The sequence below is a fragment of the Hoplias malabaricus genome, chromosome 5 (assembly GCF_029633855.1).
Source record: "Hoplias malabaricus isolate fHopMal1 chromosome 5, fHopMal1.hap1, whole genome shotgun sequence".
NCBI lineage: Eukaryota > Metazoa > Chordata > Actinopteri > Characiformes > Erythrinidae > Hoplias > Hoplias malabaricus.
This window is the reverse complement of record NC_089804.1, coordinates 1,419,184-1,437,484: the sequence shown is the minus strand read 5'-3', so window position 1 is coordinate 1,437,484 and position 18,301 is coordinate 1,419,184. Positions and strand designations below refer to the sequence as shown.

Below are 18,301 nucleotides of genomic sequence, written 5' to 3'. Positions count from 1 at the left end.
CTATGAATTCATTCATCTCATATAAGCATTTTATCCTGTTCACAATAGCTCAGAATCATAGGACACAAACAGGAAAACTCTCACACACTCATCCAGTCACTCACACACACACACACACACACACACACACACACACACAAACACACACACAAACACAAACACCTATATACAGTCACACACTCACACAGTCACTCACAAACTCACAAAGTCACTCACACACACACACACACACACACACACACACACACAAACACACACACACCTGTGGACAGTTTCACACACTCACCCAGTCACTTACACACTCTCTCTCCATACTCCACAAAGTATTAAAGCTCAGGGCTGAATAAAAGAGTTACATTTTTCATTTGAACTTCAAAGTTAAGTCAACTTCTGTTGTCAAGATAGCCCAAATATCAATAAATATTATTTTTTCTGTAATGTTTTGTAATGTCTGACATTATATTTCAACCACATCACTATGCTGCCCTTGGGGTGAGGGGGTATGTCCTTTGAGGTGAGGGGGCTGTGAGGGGGTTCTGATTGCAACTACTGTGCATTGTCTGAAAAACATCTGCATTTTGTATTTATTTCTTTTGTGTATCCACATACTTGGCCAGTAAATCTGATTCTGATGTTGTTAATATGGTAATTATATGATAATTTTTGCTTTCACCCACAAAACTACATGAGAGTTAGCTAGATGTCAGTAGTGTTATGTACAAATATACAAACTTTTATAGACTGTAATTACTGAGAAACTAAATAGATTCTGAGTTGTCCATACAATTAATAATGAAACCACTATCATTTAGACAGCAATGAAGTGATGATCTTACTTCAGTTTCTCCAGTTTACAGAGTGGATTCTCCAGTGCAGCACAGAGCTGCTCCATTCCTGAATCCTGTAGTTTATTGTTACACAGATCCAGTTCTGTCAGACTAGAGGAGTTAGAGCTGAGAGCTGAGGCCAGAGCTGCACAGCTTTCCTTTGTGAGATTACAGTGACTCAGCCTGGGAAAGAAATGATGACTCATCAGGAATCTGACATTGAACACAGACATACAGACATCCGAACATATAAACAAACATACAATCATTCACAAAAACACATGTACAATGTGGACCAACAAGGTAGGTGTGTCTATTAGAGTGGATACTGAGAATACACAGGGTTTAAATGCTCAAGCAACACTGCTGTATCTGATCCACTCATACCAGAGCAACACACCACCTACACATCAGTGTTGCTGCATCACTGAGAGTGATCATCATCATCATCATCATCATCTTTTCCATTTCAGGGTCGCAGTGGCAACAGGGCCAGCAAAGAAGCCCAAACGTCTCTGTCCCCTGCAACATCCACAAGCTCCACCTGTGGGATCACCAGGCTTTCCCAGGCGAGAAAATATGGGAGATATAATCCCTCCAATGTGTCCTGGGTCTACCCCAGGGCCTCCTTCCAGTTGGACATGCCTGGTATACCTCCAGTAGGTGGTGTCCAGATCCACCTCAACTGACTCCTCTCAACATGAAGGAGCAGAGACTATACACTGTGCTCCTCCCTAGTCACTGAGCTCCTCACCTGATCACGGAGAGTATGCCCAGCAACTTGATGGAGAAAGCACATTTCGGCCACTTGTATCTGGGCTCACATTCTTTCGGTCATTACCCAGGGCTCTTGACCATAGGTGAGAGTGGGTACGTAGACTGACTGGAAAATTGTGAGCTTTGCTTTATGGCTCAGCTCTCTCTTCACCACAATGGTCCGGTACAGTGACCACATTACTGCAGACGTTGCACCTAAACTACGGGCAACCTCACTATCCCTCTTCCTATCACTCGTGAACAAGAACCCAAGATACTTAAACTCCTTCACTTGGGGTGGGTTCTCACCTCCAACCTGAAGGAAGCATGCCATCTGGAGATAAACATTGCCTCAGACCCAGAGGTGCTGATCTGCATACCGACCACTTCACACTTGGTTGCAAACTGCTCAAGTGAACACTGGGGGCCTCTGTGCAAAGAAGTCAGAAGGACAACATCATCCGCAAAAAGCATCTATGCCACCTCCCGAGCTCCTTGATAGAAGCCTTCCTGTCTCAGGCTATGCTTCACCACCCTGTCCATAAACATCAGGTAAAGGAGTGGAGATAAGGAACATCCCTGACGGAGTCCAATGCCCACACCGAACAAGCTTGACTTACTGCCGAGGATGCGAACACAACTCAAACTCGGAGAGTACAAGGACCGTACGGCTTGCCGGAGTGACCCTGGCAGCACTTACTCACAAAGCACCTCCCACAGAATCTCTCAGGGAATACGGTCATATGCCTTCTCCAAATCCACAAACATGTGTAAAGTGGAGTAGCAAATTCCCACGCCCCCTAAATCATCTGTGAAAAAGTACAGAGTTGGTCCATAGTTCCACAGCCAGGGCAAACTCTGCATTTTTCTTCCAAAATCCTAGGTTCGACTATCAGACAGATTCTCCAGCAACTTGGCATAGACTTTCCCAGGGAGGCTGAGAAGTGTGATGCCAAAATAATTGGCACATTTTGTCTGGTCCCCTTTTTTAAAAATGGGGACAACCATCCCTGTTTGCCAATCCATTCCTGAGGTCCATGCAATATTGTAGAGGCGTGTCATCCAAGACAGCCCCACAGTATTGAATGCCTTCAATAACTCTGGGTGAATTTCATCCACTCCTGGGGTTTTGCCATTGTGGGGCTTATTCACCACCTCAGTGACTTCAGCCAAGGAAATGGAATCTGACACCCCAAACACTTCTGGCCCTTCCTCCCATATTTTTCAGGTTAAGGAGTTCCTCAAAGTGCTCCTTCCAATGCCCAACAATACGCTCAGTCGAGTTCAGAGTTTCACCATCCTTTGCTGAGCACAGCTTTGTCAGTGTCCCCACTCCCTCTCCTGAGGTGCCGGAGTTTTTTCCAGAACCTTTTGAGGCCGCCCTGAAGTCATTCTCCATGGCCAGTCCAAACTCCTCCAATGCTTGCAGCATTTTTCGCATCCTGGTACCCATCTGCAGAATCGGGAGTTCTGCTATAATTGTGAGAGCTAATGACTAGGGCTAAAATCCCTGTTCATATAATGTGAAATAGGCAGATCTGAAAGAACTGATAAGTAAGTTTCAATTCCCTGTTCAGTGTAAAGCACAGATCATTACAAAATATATAACACAGATACTCACATACTCTCTAAAACACACACACACACACACACACACACACATGAGCATGCATAAAACATCTGAAGATACTCACACTACTTTTTTAGATGCTGCGATAACTGGCAGGAGCTTCAGGAGACATTCATCTGCTTGGTCATATTCCTTCAGGCCTATTTCCTCCAGCTCTTTTTCAGAGTTCAACAACACAAACACTAGAGCTGACCACTGAGCAGGAGAAAGTCTGAGACTATTGACACTACAGTTATTTCCTCTGTTCAGATATTCCTGTACTTCCTGAACGAGAGAGTGATCACCCAGTTCATTCAGACAGTGGAACAGATTGATGGACCTCTCTGGAGAGGGGTTCTCCCTGATCTTCTCCTTGATGTACTGGACTGTCTTCTCTGTGCTGTGAGATTTGATTCCTGTCTGAGTCAGTATTCCTTGTAGTAGAGTCTGATTGGACTCCAGTGAGAGACCCAGAAGGAACCGGAGGAAAAGGTCAAGGTGTCCATTCTCACTCTGTAAGGCCTTGTCCACTGCAGACTTCAGAAACTTTGACATGGTGGATGCTCTGAAGATCCCAGAGAGATCAGTGGAACTCTGTTCTGGTTCATCTCTGCTGATGAAGGAGAGTAATGCGTATAAAGCAGCCAGAAACTCCTGGACACTCAGGTGGACAAAGCTGAACACCTTCCCCAGGTGCAGCTCAAACTCCTCTCTGAAGATCTGGGTACAGACTCCTGAGTACACTGACACTTCTCTGACATCAATGCCACACTCTCTCAGCTCATCCTCATAGAAGATCAGATTGCCTTTCTCCAGCTGTTGGAACGCCAGTTTTCCCAGAGCCAGGACACTCTCTCTAGTTTTCTGAAGATCAACCTCCTGATTTCTCTGGTACTTTTGTTCCTTGTGTTTGATCTGAAAGATCAGGAAGTGTGTGAACATTTGAGTCAGAGTCTTGGGGGTCTCTCTACCCTCTGCTCCACCCAAAACTCTCTCTAGAACCGTGGCTGAGATCCAACAGAAGACTGGGATGTGGCACATGATGTAGAGACTTCTGGAGGACTTGATATGGGAGATGATTTGATTGGCCAGGCTCTGGTCACTGATCCTCTTCCTGAAGTACACATCTTTCTGAGGGTCATTGAACCCTCGTACCTCTGTTACTTGGTCAACACACTCAGGAGGGATCTGATTGGCTGCTGCTGGTCGAGAGGTGATCCAGAGGAGAGCAGAGGGAAGCAGGTTCCCATTGATGAGGTTTGTCAGCAACACATCCACTGAGGCTGAATGTGTTACATCCCACAATCTCTCATTGTTCTGGAAGTCCAGAGGAAGTCGACACTCGTCCAGACCATCAAAGATGAACAGGACTTTGGAAGAGTCACAGTCTATTGATTTTAATTCTTTTACTTTGGGGAAAAACTGATGAAGCAGCTCCATCATACTGAACCTTTTCTCCTTCATCAGATTCAGCTCTCTGAAAGGAAATGGAAATATGAAGAGGACATCCTGGTTTTCACTTCCTTCGGCCCAATCCAGAATGAATTTCTGCACAGAGACTGTTTTTCCAATTCCAGCCACTCCTTTAGTCAGCACAGTTCTGATGGCTTTATCTTTAAAGAGCTGGCTGCATTTGATGGGTTTCTCCTTTGCTGCTGGTCTCCTGGACACTGTCTCAATCTGTCTGACCTCATGTTCATTATTGACCTCTCCGCTCCCTCCCTCTGTGATGTACAGATCTGTGTAGATCTCATTCAGAAAACATGGTGTTTCATGCTTTGGGAGTCCTTCATCAATTCTCCCGTACTTCTCCATCAGGGTGGACTTGAGGTGTTTCTGATGAACAGAGGCAAGCTCTGACCAACACAAAAAGAATGAGATGAGAGATTAAAAAAGAAGCAAGTTGCATTTAGAGGGGAGGAACAAGGAGAAAGCAGAAACAGAGGAGCACAGGTTAAGGAATGCACACAGCTGCTGAACAAAGGGTTACACAATGGAACTTCACTCATGTTTAACGAGCAAGTGATGAGTGATTGTATGGGTGTATAAACTATTTCAGGACTGGAGACAAGCATATAAGAGATCTGCATGCTGATCAGTGGGAGGTCAGCTAATCCAGGGGAAGGGTGAGGCTTTGCCTATTAAAGTGGTTCTCAAAATTTTTAGACCAAGTACCACCCATTATCAAACCAAACTCTCCAAGCACCACCTATGAGTCTAACAACAGACATGGGAAATAAGCATTTTGAAAAGAATAAAATTCAAAAGACGTCCATTTTATATCAGTTATGTGTTTAATAGGATACAGGTGAAAACAGAGCGGCACTGGGAGCAGGTGGCTCTCTGCGCTTCTAGCAGTAGGTGAAGGAAGTGCAGCACTGTTTTAAACAGTGTTTTTGGACTCTAATGATGTGAAGAACAGCCACATTTTCCTTCAGCTGAGCATTTTCTTCTGTTTTGTCTTCAAGTGTACAGAGTTCTCACTTTGTCTCTCTCTATTTTTGCCTCTGGATTTTAGTCCCTCTGGGCTCCGGAGTATTACTCTGGCTTGGTCTTGGATTGTTTTTCTTGTTTCTGTTTGTCCTTTTTGTATTAAAGTCCAAATCGCTCATAAGTGCCTCTATCCTTTGCTTACATCCAGTAAACATCTGAAAATGGGCTTTCTTTACACAGATCCCCCACCCCACTTCCCTTGCAGAAGTAATCAACTACAGTGTACATGCAGCATATTGTATATATTTTCTTTATGCAAACGAATTTCATTGGGGTGTAATTATGGGAACTTTGAAACATTATGTAATTATGTAATTGACATGCTGATCAGATTCTTCTGGTGGACCCTACATCAAGGTTGAAACACTAGGGAGATCTGGCTTTTGCAGTTATGGCCCCAAAACTATGGAGTGACTTGCCACTGAATGTTAGGCTGACCCACACATTTTCTGTTTTTAAATCTCTCTTTAAGTCTTATTTTTATACTTTGGTTTCGGATTCTGTATGTTAGTTACTAATATTCCTGTACCTGTCTTGGTCTTGTTGTTTACACTTGATTTTTTTTGTTTCATATGTCTTATGTTTTGCTTTTATTATATATTGTTGAACATCATTTTAGTCAACACTTGTTTTTAAACTGACATTAATATTTGGCATTACCACCAATATTCATTCTGCTTTGTGATTAGTTAGAGAAATCACATGACATAATTGGAAATGATGTAGAGCAGGGGAGAGAGTGAGAAAGTAGAGAAAAGTGTTTCACTGTAAAGCTGTGAAGCTGGAAAATAAAAGACAGAATTGCCTGAAAATATTCCAGCTTCCATTTTCATTGACGAATGACCCAGCCACCCTATACTGAACCTATTTTTCTCTCTCCAAGTTGATGTGCCCTCGTGTTCTGAACTTCTCTTATTACACAGATTTTCATTCTTCATGAAGCTGGTGAGCTAAGGACTTTTGCTTTTTGCTTTAGTTACTAAAGATTTTTGCATCAGCTATGTTTCACATATTTTACTTTCTGCTTACATTTTTGAAAAATTTCCCCTACCTGCTTTTGGCTCAAAATGTAGTAGTGAGCCAGTGCATCAGCTGCAGAGAGCAGAAACAATTACCACCCAAGAACAGTTGATGGTGCTGTTAGGCAGCAGACAGCCCCAAACTATCTCTGGTAACCTAAAAATTGATCATCTACCTGCTTTTAATATATAATGCTACAGGGTGAAGCACCATTTGCAGTGGTCTGTGGGTGGTGCACCTGTGAAATATTTTTGAATGCAGCCAATCAGATACTTACAGAGACCCTAAAGAGACTGGGGGAAAAAGACTATGGATTATGCATTCCTTCGCAAAGATAATGTGTTGCCTCGCCAATGTTTGTGTTCCCTTGCAAATAGTTTTGTGTTCCCTCACAAAGACAATTGCGTTCCCTCGCAAATAATTTGTGGGCTCTGTATGGTACAGTACTGTGCTTGCTGTTGATTATGTGCTTGCTGTGCATGTCAGGTGAACAGCTCACTGAATTTTACTTTGATCTTGGACTGAAATATAAAGACATAGCATCTCAGAGAATACATGTATATGTTAATAATAATAATAATAATAATAAATGGAATTTTTAAAGCGCTTTTCAGTAACCCAAAGACGCTGTTGCAATCAGATGAACACATAAAGACAATCACATCCATAACACTACATAACATACAATGATACAAAACAGGAACAAGGGTAAAAACAAACAAGCGCTAATCAAGAAACAGAGGAATTAAATGCAGCCGCAAACAGATGTGTTTTGAGTTTGGATTTAAATAGCGATAGAGATGTTGACTGTTGAATTTCTGGAGGAAGGGAGTTCCAGAGGTGGGGGGCATGTCTGGAGAAGGCTCGATCTCCAAGACTACGCAGCTTAGAAGGGGGAATGGTGAGTAAACCAGCTGAGGAAGATCTGAGAATGCGATTAGGTGTGTATGGTTGAAGAAGGTCTGATAAGTAAGAGGGAGCTTGGTTATTGAGAGCTTTGTAGGTGAGAAGGAGGATTTTGAACTGAATACGATATTTAACAGGAAGCCAGTGGAGGTTGTGGAGAACTGGGGTGATGTGGTGGTAGGACCGGGTGTGGGTGAGGAGACGGGCAGCAGAGTTCTGGACCATTTGGAGTTTATGTAGTTGTGAGGAGCTAATGCCAGAAAGAAGAGAGTTACAATAGTCAAGAGGGCTGGAGATGAATGCATGGATGAGGCGTTCAGAGGCAGACTGGGAAAGAGAAGGATGGATTTTAGCAATGTTGAGAAGGTGGAAGAATGAGGTTTTTATTATGGAACTAACATGGGAATGAAACGTGAGTGAAGAGTCAAGGGTGACACCAACATTTCGGACCACAGTGGAGGGGGACAGGATCATCAATTGAGAGTGTGAGGGAGTCAGTTTTATTGAGGGTAGGTTTGGAGCCAATGAGGATTAGGTCAGTTTTATTACTATTAAGCATCATTGAATTTTGTGTCATCCAGTGCCTGATTTTTGAGAGACATAGTTCAAATTTGGAGAGTGGTGGGTTGTTGAAAGAATTGGTCTGGAGGTAAATCTGTGTGTCATCAGCATAACAGTGAAAATCAAGATTGAAATGACGGATAATATGGCCGAGGGGAAGTACATAGACAATAAACAGTAATGGGCCAAGGACAGAGCCTTGTGGGACCCCTTGTGAGATGGATGAAATGGTTGAACTATGTCCAGAAAGTGTGACAAATTGTTTTCGATCTGTTAGGTAAGATATAAACCAATCAAGGGCAGAACCAGTGACACCCAGCTCACGCAGTCTTGAAAGGAGGATGGCATGATTTACTGTGTCAAAGGCAGAACTTAAGTCAAGGAGGACCAGAATACTTAGAGCTCCCATGTCTGCAGCCACCAGCAGATCATTGATAACTTTGACCAAGGCAGTTTCGGTACTATGGTGAGGGCGAAAACCAGACTGAAATGAGTCAAGGAGGTTATTGGATTCTAGATATGTTGTCAGCTGGGTGGCTACGACACGCTCAAGGATTTTAGAAAAAAATGGACGATTTGAAATCGGACGGAAATTTAGATTTGCTGGGTCAAGACCAGGTTTTTTAAGGATAGGTGTAACTGCAGCTAATTTGTAAACTGAGGGGACATAGCCAGAAAACAGTGACTGGTTAATAATAGAGGTTAGATGAGGGCCCAAAGCAGTCATGCAGGCTTTCGTTAGTGAGGTAGGGAGGGGATCAGGAGAGCAGGTGGTACTTTTAGAATGGGTAATGATACCACTGATAAGAGGAGTAACCGGGCTGAAATCAGAAAAACAGGGCGTGGATATAGAACAGACTGAGGGCTGTGGAGACAGTGAGGAAGGAAAGGTGGATTTAGATGAGATAATCGTAAGAGAGTTATTAATATTGGAAATTTTATCTTCAAAGAAGTGTAAGAAGGAGTTACAGAGTTTAGAGGAGGGTGTCGTGTTGCTTCCAGGGGCTTTGAAAAGTTTAGAGATTGTTGTAAAGAGATTACGGGGGTTAGCATTAGGCCTATTAATAAGACCTGAGAGATACCTAGACTTGGCGGTGTGTAAGGAATCTCTGTATTTGTGCATGTGTTGCAGATATGCATCAGCATACACCGTTAAATTGGTTTTTTGTAAACACCTTTCAAGCTGACGTCCGGCTTGCTTCATAGTGCGCAGCTCAGTGGTGAACCAGGGAGCAAAAGTGGTGAAAGAGACCAATTTGGTTTCGCAGGAGCAGATGCATTAAGGGACGCGGAAAGAGCAGAGTTAAGCATTGTGGCATGTACCTCAGGAGAGGATGGAGCAGTGAGAACAGGAAAGCTCATATTGATGGACTGAGCGAAGGAACAAGGATCAACAGATTTAAATTTACGGAAAGAGATAAGTCTTTTAACAGATTGGTGAGCTACATTCATAGGGACAGAGAATAGAAGGAGCTTATGGTCAGAGAGTGGGAACAGGAGAGGATGAAGGTTGTGAACCAGGACAGAAGAAGAACAGACTAGGTCAAGTGTGTGACCTTTGTCATGAGTAGGAAAATCTACATGTTGAGTGAAGGAAAAGCAGTCAAGGAGAGCTAAAAAATCAGTCACAAACTTGTTGTCAGGAGTGTTAACATGTATATTGAAGTCACCAAGTAGCAACAGTCAAGAAGAAGAAGAGTTAGCGAGAGTGAGTAGCTCAGATAGTTCCGAGAAAAAGGATGAATTAGATTTGGGGGGGGTGATAGATAAGGAGTGCAGTAATAGAGCCAGGTGTTTTGACTGCAAGATACTCAAAAGATGATGGTGATGAGAAAACAAGTTCAGTAATTCTGAGATTGTTTTTAAAGATCACTGCCAGACCGCCCCCACGGCCTGAGGAACATGGTTTTTGCACATAATTAAAGTTGGGTGGCGTTGCTTGGTTGAGAGAATAGTAATCACCTGGTTGTTGCCATGTTTCTGTTAGGAAAAGGAGATCAAGTGAATTGTCCAATATTAATTCTTGCAACAGATAAGATTTGTTAGTGAGTGAGCAGACATTAAGGAGGGCAAACGAGGAACTAGGGGGAACAGGGGTAAGAGGGCGTAAATTAGACAGATTAGAAAAACGTTTTGTAGAATGAGAAGGTGAGCGAGACAGTGTCCAGAAAGAGCAAATGTTACTACCATTGGAATAGTGTACAGATTTATTGCAATTTAGCCTTGAGCCACAGTGAAGATAGCGTCGTCGGTTGAGTATACCAGCTCTGCAGGCAGCAACAGCAAAATGTTTGGAAAGACAGTGAGAATACCTATATTTACGTAGTTCATCAGCCATATAACTAACAAACAGTGAGTTGAACAGGGGGTCTGGGTTCATGTGGGGGCAGTCATAGAAGATAGTAGGTGCATTGTCAGTGGGTTGGACCAAAGTAATTGCATAGCCGCAGTGCTAGCAGACACTGTAGGCGGGTACAGATTTGGGGAAGGCCAGTAATGAAGCTAACCGGGACAGTAGCCGGGATCCGAAAAGTTGGAGCAGGACAACAGCGAAGCCAGCCGGAACAGCAGCCGGGATCCGCGAAGTTGAAGCAGGACAGCGGCGAGGTCAACTTATTGGGAAGCGCCAACTGAAACGTTTGTTACCGTGTTGTTAATTGCTATGAAATGAGGATGAGAGAATTTAAAGTGCAAGCGCATGGACAATGGTTACAGTATAGAGATACAAACAATGAACCCAGTGGGAGAGATTGGAGAGTGAACACCTGAATAAATGTGTAGCTATTGGTAGTGTATTGGAATAATATGTGTATGTGTGTAAAAGTCAGTTCTGGCAGACAATGGTATCCTGTTTTTACTGCAGCTTTAAAAAAAAAACAGAATTCCCAGATAAAACGAAATGCATGGTGTAGCGACCAGCTCGCTAGCTCCACAGCTGTGTCTGGTGTCAGCGTTGACTGAGCCCCAAAGACAATTGTATATCATAAAACATTTGCAAAGAAACGCAATGTATTTGTGAGAGAACGCAAAGTATTTGCGAGGGAATGCAAAATCAATAGTCTCATTTATTTTTCCCGTTTACATGATGGACTTTGTCTGACATACGACTCTTCTTACTCCCTCACACACAAAGACCACTGGACTGTATTTATTTTCATTGTTGATGTACTGTTCCATTATATACAGCAAAACAAGCATGTTTCTTATGTGAGACAGGTAATAATGGACTGATGTTCTATTTTTATATTTGAAGGCTTTATTCTGGCAGCATTTTAGTCTAAACCTTTAGGAAAATAATTATTTTTCCTTATTATTTCAAATATTCATTCTGCTTTGTGATTAATTTAAGACTGATTTAAGACATCATATGGTATAGTGAGTGGGAGAAAATGATGTAGCGCAAGGGAGAGAGTTGAGACGAGAGAGTGGTCCCCTGTAAAGCTGAAAGACTGATAATATAAAAACAGCACTGCCAGAAATTTATACATCCCCATCCTGCTTCCTTTCTCAGTAAAGGGTGATTCAACCCTATATTGAATCTCATTAGAGCACTTAATCTTGCATTCATCACCATAAAGCCTCTCCCCACAGCTCTTACTTCTCTGTAGTGTATCAGCAAGGTGTGTGTGCTTCATGTTCCTCAGGAGCTTCAGTGTGATCTTCATCACTCCCTCTCTGAATCCATCCTCATCCTCCTCCTCTTTCTCAGAGCATGCTGGGTAATCTGAATTCAGCAGATTCACACACCTCTCCAGCTCTTTCCTCAGCAGAGAGACAAATCTGCGCTCCAGACCCTGATAAGAATGGACAGAGAGTAAAGAGAGAACATTAACAACACTGTTATAAAAAGTGTGGACCATCACTGTACCACAAACACACTGAGATCAGTGATACACACCTTAAAGATGGACTTCAGATGAGTTTTGTCAGAGATGTCTGATTTCTCCTTCTGGGCTCTATATAGAACATTTGCAAATTAAAAAATATATGGCTTACGTCTGATACTGTTTATACTGGAAAGACCAGTGAAGAGTTTAGGTAGATGGTACAGTGTAGCACTAAATAAAAAAAGAGCACATGAGGCCACATTCCTGGAGAGATGGTAAATGATGACTACTATTAATTGGAAGCAGGAAGAGACAAGGTGAGCAACAGCTGCGTCACAAGCAAAATAAGTCCAGTGGCTTTATTGGGAAAATCTAGAGAAGCAGAGGACCAGATGGCAAGAGTTTTGTTTTTATAGAGTTAACAATTACATTTGAGGATGAAGTAGATTAAGATTTTTAAAGGAAGCAGTTAAAGTAAGCACACTTTGTATCTAAGATGAGAGAATGTAGATGGTAGGAGTGGGTAAGACCAGTGGAAACCTGTTACAAGTCTACTACATGTGTATTTTGGCACTGTGGGCTGTAAACAGTTAAAGAATGCAAATAAAATATATTTTAACATGAGTTTATTTTTGTAAATTATAACATATTGTAAGTCTCTTCTGTAATGTTCTGTTCTCTACAGACATTTCCTCATGAACTGAGCTTGATCTGGTAGAACTGGAACTGAGGAACACTGTCTAATTCATCACCTCATCCTTACCTCAGACCTGCAGAACTGTCTCCCTCTCTGAAGATTACAGGAGGTTCCAAGCTGTAGCTCATCATGGACACACATCTGGGTTCAGCAGATCTGTCTTTCTCTCTGAGTTTCACTGAAGTTTCCATCATGGACACACATCTGGGTTCAGCAGATCTGTCTTTCTCTCTGAGTTTCACTAAAGTTTCCATCATGGACACACATCTGGGTTCAGCAGATCTGTCTTTCTCTCTTAGTTTCACTGAAAGTTCCATCATGGACACACATCTGGGTTCAGCAGAACGGTCTTTCTCTTCAAATTTCAGTGGAGGTTCCATCAACCTGTCACTCTTCATGGACACACTGCTGTGTTCAGCAGAACTGTCTTTCTCTTCAAATTTCAGTGGAGGTTCCATCGACCTGTCGCTCTTCGTGCACACACTGCTGGGTTCAGCAGATCTGTCTATCTCTCTGAGTTTCACTGAAGGTTCCATCTTGGACACACATCTGGGTTCAGCAGAACTGTCTTTCTCTTCAAATTTCAGTGGAGGTTCCATCGACCTGTCGCTCTTCATGGACACAATGCTGGGTTCAGCAGAACGGTCTTTCTCTTCAAATTTCAGTGGAGGTTCCATCAACCTGTCACTCTTCATGGACACACTGCTGTGTTCAGCAGAACTGTCTTTCTCTTCAAATTTCAGTGGAGGTTCCATCGACCTGTCGCTCTTCGTGCACACACTGCTGGGTTCAGCAGATCTGTCTATCTCTCTGAGTTTCACTGAAGGTTCCATCTTGGACACACATCTGGGTTCAGCAGAACTGTCTTTCTCTTCAAATTTCAGTGGAGGTTCCATCGACCTGTCGCTCTTCATGGACACACTGCTGGGTTCAGCAGAACTGTCTTTCTCTTCAAATTTCATTGGAGGTTCCATCGACCTGTTACTCTTCATGGACACACTGCTGGGTTCAGCAGAAATGTCTTTCTGTTCAAATTTCAGTGCAGGTTCCATCAACCTGTTGCTCTTCATGGACACACTGCTGGGTTCAGCAGAAATGTCTTTCTCTGTGAGTTTCACTGAAAGTTCCATCATGGACGCACATCTGGGTTCAGCAGAACTGTCTTTTTCTCTGAGTTTCACTAAAGGTTCCATCATGGGCACATATCTGGGTTCAGCAGAACTGGCTCTCTCTCTGACGTTCTGTGAAGTATCCATCAACCCGTCGCTCTTCATGGACACATAGCTGGGTTCAGGAGAGCTTGATTTCTTTTGCTGAATCAGACTTTAACAGGGAGGCTATCATTATTCATCAGAAAGATTGTCATGATCATTCTGCTTAAATGAGTTGCTCTTTAATATAACTGTGTGGCAGAGGTGCTCTGTGTGTGTGTATGGGAGTGGGGCTGCTGGTGGTGGAGATTCAGGCCAGATGTTTGCATAAGATATGGCTGTTTAAAGGCACAGTATCTACATTGATCAGTGATGATCAGCTTGGACTGATACTGTGTATTAATAACCCAGTTATCTGAGCCTTGATTTACTTTATTAACCTCATTAACTCTTGATCATCAGTGTCCCACAGTTCTCTCACCTCTGGAATGTCGGTCGGCAGTGGGCAAAACAGGAACTCAATATGGAGCCCATGTCTGCTGCTGATAACAGCTGGGGCCCTGCAGACATTCACCTGTAGAGAGACAATGCTGGACACATGTAAGTTCCCTATAAAATGTATCTGGAGTCTATCTGAAGTTTATTTGAATTAGATTCAGGCCATCAGAAATTTGAATGTTTATAAATTTGAAAACATTATAGCATATTCTTCTTATACTTTCGGCTGCTCCCTCCTGTCAGGTGTTGCCAGAGTGGATCAACTATGATCCGCACCATCGATCTGGCACAGTTTTTACGCTGGATGCCTTTCCTGATGCAAGCCTCCCTATTTATCCGGGCTTTGGGACCGGCACTACAACACAATGCATTCCAGAGGTTAGGTACACACACTCACACCTACAGACACTTTTGGGTCTCCAATCCATCTACCATCTGTGTTTTTGGAGCATGGGAGGAAACTGGAGCACCTGGAGGAAACCCACGCAGACACAGGTAGAACACACCACACTCCTCACAGACATTCACCTAGAGGAAACCCACACAGACACACAGAGAACACACCACACTCTTCACAGACAGTCACCCAGAGGAAACCCACGCAGACACAGGGAGAACACACCACACTCCTCACAGACAGTCACCTGGAGGAAACCCATGCAGATACAGAGAGAACACACCACACTCCTCACATACAGTCACCTGGAGGAAACCCACACAGACACAGGGAGAAAACACCACACTCCTCACAGACAGTCACCCAGAGGAAACCCACGCAGACACAGGGAGAACACACCACACTCCTCACATACAGTCACCTGGAGGAAACCCACACAGACACAGGGAGAACACACCACACTCCTCACAGACAGTCACCCAGAGGAAACCCATGCAGACACAGGGAGAAGACACCACACTCCTCACAGACAGTCACCCGGAGGAAACCCACGCAGACACAGGGAGAACACACCACACTCCTCACACACAGTCACTCAGAGGAAACCCACGCAGACACAGAGAGAACACACCACACTCTTCACAGACAGTCATCTGGAGTGGGACTCGAACTCACAACCTCCAGGTCCCTGGAGCTGTGACAGAGAAACTACCTGCTGCACCACCGTGCCACCCTTAAAAACATTATAGCACTATGAAATTTCATTCAGAAATGAAACAGTATTGAATTTCTATCTGAAATTTTGTTTATACATAGCATTCAGATTTTCTTTTCATTGACTTTTCCAGTTTTACTTTCAAACCACAAGAGCAGTCAAACACAGACTATCGCCTGAGGTACACACCAGAGACAGAAAAAAAAAAAAAAAAAAAAACATGTTCTGTAGTAAAAACAGCCAGTAGACAAGACAAAAATCAATGCTAGACTGTATGGATTGTATGGAGAACACATTTTTGCTGAAAGGCTCCAACAGGACTCTGAACTCACTGATATTCTCCTAGAAGGACTCTCCTAGGTCAGTGAATCCTCACCCTGCTGATGTGGGGTGTTGGCACACAGGGAAAACTGCTTTCTTTTCTCTAACTCCCTTCGTCAAGTAAATTCCTGCTTCATTCACTGCTGTGTGGTGTCTGGGGAACAGGCAGAGTGGATTTTCATGTTCCATCTTAAATGCAGCAGAACTTACACATTGTGTAATGCATGATCCTTAAATGATAAACTTATTCACCAGTTCTTTATTCAGATTTCCCATTCCACCTTAAAAGCTCCTGTAAATTAAACGTCTAGTGTTACCGTCAAACTGTGTTGTTTATTTTTCATTCTGGGTGTTTACATAGTGCTATATTTACCCTTACCTGTGTTACAACAGAATGTTCATTGGCACCATTTAAGGTGGAGTGGGAAATTAGAATAAGATGCTGACTATTGCAAAGAGGGAGAGTTTGAGTTCTCTGCCACTTGTCTCTCCACAGCTAACTCAGTCTCATCATTTTCCTGTGCTCTGGACCTGTAGGAGCCTGGTCTTTCAACCCTCCCAGGGCTGGTGAGGAGAGCTTAATCACGCCGGTGAAGAGAGCTCTCTTGCGTCCACACAGTGAGTTCCCTGAGCACAGTGACTACTCTTGTTCCCCTTGGAACTCGACATTCCGTGTTGTTTTGTACCCATTGTGTTGGTGATTGTGGATCTCTGGAAGCACTTTGGGTGATGGATTTAATATTACAATGTTTCATGTCTGTTTTCATGAGTGACTGGCATGAAAACAATAGCTGTTATGAATATTATAAATTTGTTGTGAATGTTATATGCTCTGTTGGCGTGGGTTAGTGTGACTTAGTGAGACATTTTGTGGCATTGGTATGTTTATAAAACTCCACAGAGCTGCGCACAGCCACATTAAACTCCACGTGTTTCAACCTGTTACACTGAATAAATAGGTCATTCTGATTCTTAAAATCAACCACATGTGTTTGTTCTTGGTTCTTTGGTGGTAGATGGTCTAGTTTTTATTTTTAAAAAACATAACATAATCATAAAATGAAGAAAAACACTGATGACGGTGTTATATTTTATGGACAAAACGGTGCTGCTTTTGTCATTTCTGCATTTATTACCTGCCCCATATTTTCTGTAAACACACAATCACAGAATAAACACCACATGTAACAAAGACATTGATATGAAGCTCCAAAGCTTCTCCAGGCCTTCCAAGGGAATGACAAGGGAATGTATTTTGGGCATTTCCTGTTTTTGAAATGTCACAAACATCTCTGTGACAATGACTATATGGCTAATGTCCGTCCGGCTAAACTAGGCTTGACTCATTTTTTTCTCCTCAAGTGTCATCTGTTGCAATCAGACTCTCTCTCTCTGTATATAAAATCACCTCTATCAATTGCGAGGGTAGAAAGGTTCTTGTTGCTCACAAATGTCTGGCCTTTGTTCTTCTTTATCCTTTTGCTTTCAATGTTGTTCTTACCCACTCTTCTCAGAGTGGCCAGTTTTCCTCTGGTAATCTTTGTTCTTTGTCTCAGCCATTTAATAAACTGCTAAGATGTGCATGCACTCCTTTGCATGTGGTGGTTCACCCAGTAAGCATCCCGACCACAAATCAACTCACTCAGGGGTAGGTGCCCTACTGGGTGAACTTACAATATGTTTTTCTAATGTAAGAATATCCCAACAGTTTTGTAATGTTTCTGTCTAAATATAATTAGTAATTTATGGATCAAATTTTATTTTCAGTTTAACTGAGCTACTCTTTTTTTCATGCCCATGTTTGCCAAGAATGCTAAAAATTGATTGGTCTGCTCCATTTCTTCTTTGAGATCAAAAAATTTTTTTTAGTTGTCCATCCATTCAATGATTCAGCCTAAGGTCAGTTTGAGAATAGCTCTGATTGGACACGGATTTAAATCATTTTAATTTCATTTAGGTCTAGAGTTAGAGAAGGTCATACTTTGCTTTTAAAAGGTCTTGGGAGCTTCACCATGTCATACACTAGTGACAAAACCCACTATAACGGATACCATATAAACCACCTAGTAACATTCTAGCAACCACCTGATAAAATAGAAACCACCAGGAACACCTTATCCACACCGCAGCCCCAGGAATATTTAAAGTGTTTTTTTTTTTGTTTCTGTGCAGTCAGGCAGACTGGAGATGGTCACACAACAGCCCATTTTAAGCTGATCCACTCATATCAGGGTATCACACACTACTACTGTAGCACTGAGTAAGATCCAGCGCCCAAATCAAACCAGCTCTGTGGGGTCCTTAGCACTTGATTGCAGATGTTCAGTGGAGCTGATTAAATGGACAATAAGTGTAGGATAAAGAAGGCTCATTTATTTGCTAATTTTTTGTGTTCAATCTTATCTTCCCACAATGACTCTTCCATGTGAGAGTCTTTGTTCACAAAATAATCTTCATGATTTCTGAAAACATGTTGGTTATTTGTCAGTGAGTGGGGTTTTAATATAGAGCCAAAAGAGTCGC

The 18,301-nt window shown here is 42.7% G+C and overlaps 1 protein-coding gene across 1 annotated transcript in view; it reads right to left on the bottom strand.

The window, feature by feature from the left end:
* The window catches only part of LOC136696374 (uncharacterized), a 53,422-nt gene extending 36,084 nt beyond the window's left edge, over positions 1 to 17,338 (bottom strand). Inside the window, exons 1-10 of the mRNA XM_066670734.1 lie at positions 17,280 to 17,338; positions 16,226 to 16,342; positions 14,566 to 14,700; positions 14,329 to 14,407; positions 13,957 to 14,009; positions 13,541 to 13,674; positions 12,071 to 12,126; positions 11,771 to 11,966; positions 3,278 to 5,048; positions 837 to 1,010 (exon numbers count right to left, since the gene is read on the bottom strand). Coding sequence (XP_066526831.1) covers positions 837 to 1,010; positions 3,278 to 5,048; positions 11,771 to 11,966; positions 12,071 to 12,126; positions 13,541 to 13,674; positions 13,957 to 14,009; positions 14,329 to 14,407; positions 14,566 to 14,700; positions 16,226 to 16,342; positions 17,280 to 17,338 — 2,774 coding nt within the window. The remainder of the gene's footprint in view (positions 1 to 836; positions 1,011 to 3,277; positions 5,049 to 11,770; positions 11,967 to 12,070; positions 12,127 to 13,540; positions 13,675 to 13,956; positions 14,010 to 14,328; positions 14,408 to 14,565; positions 14,701 to 16,225; positions 16,343 to 17,279) is intronic.
* Between the last annotated feature and the right edge of the window lie 963 nt (positions 17,339 to 18,301).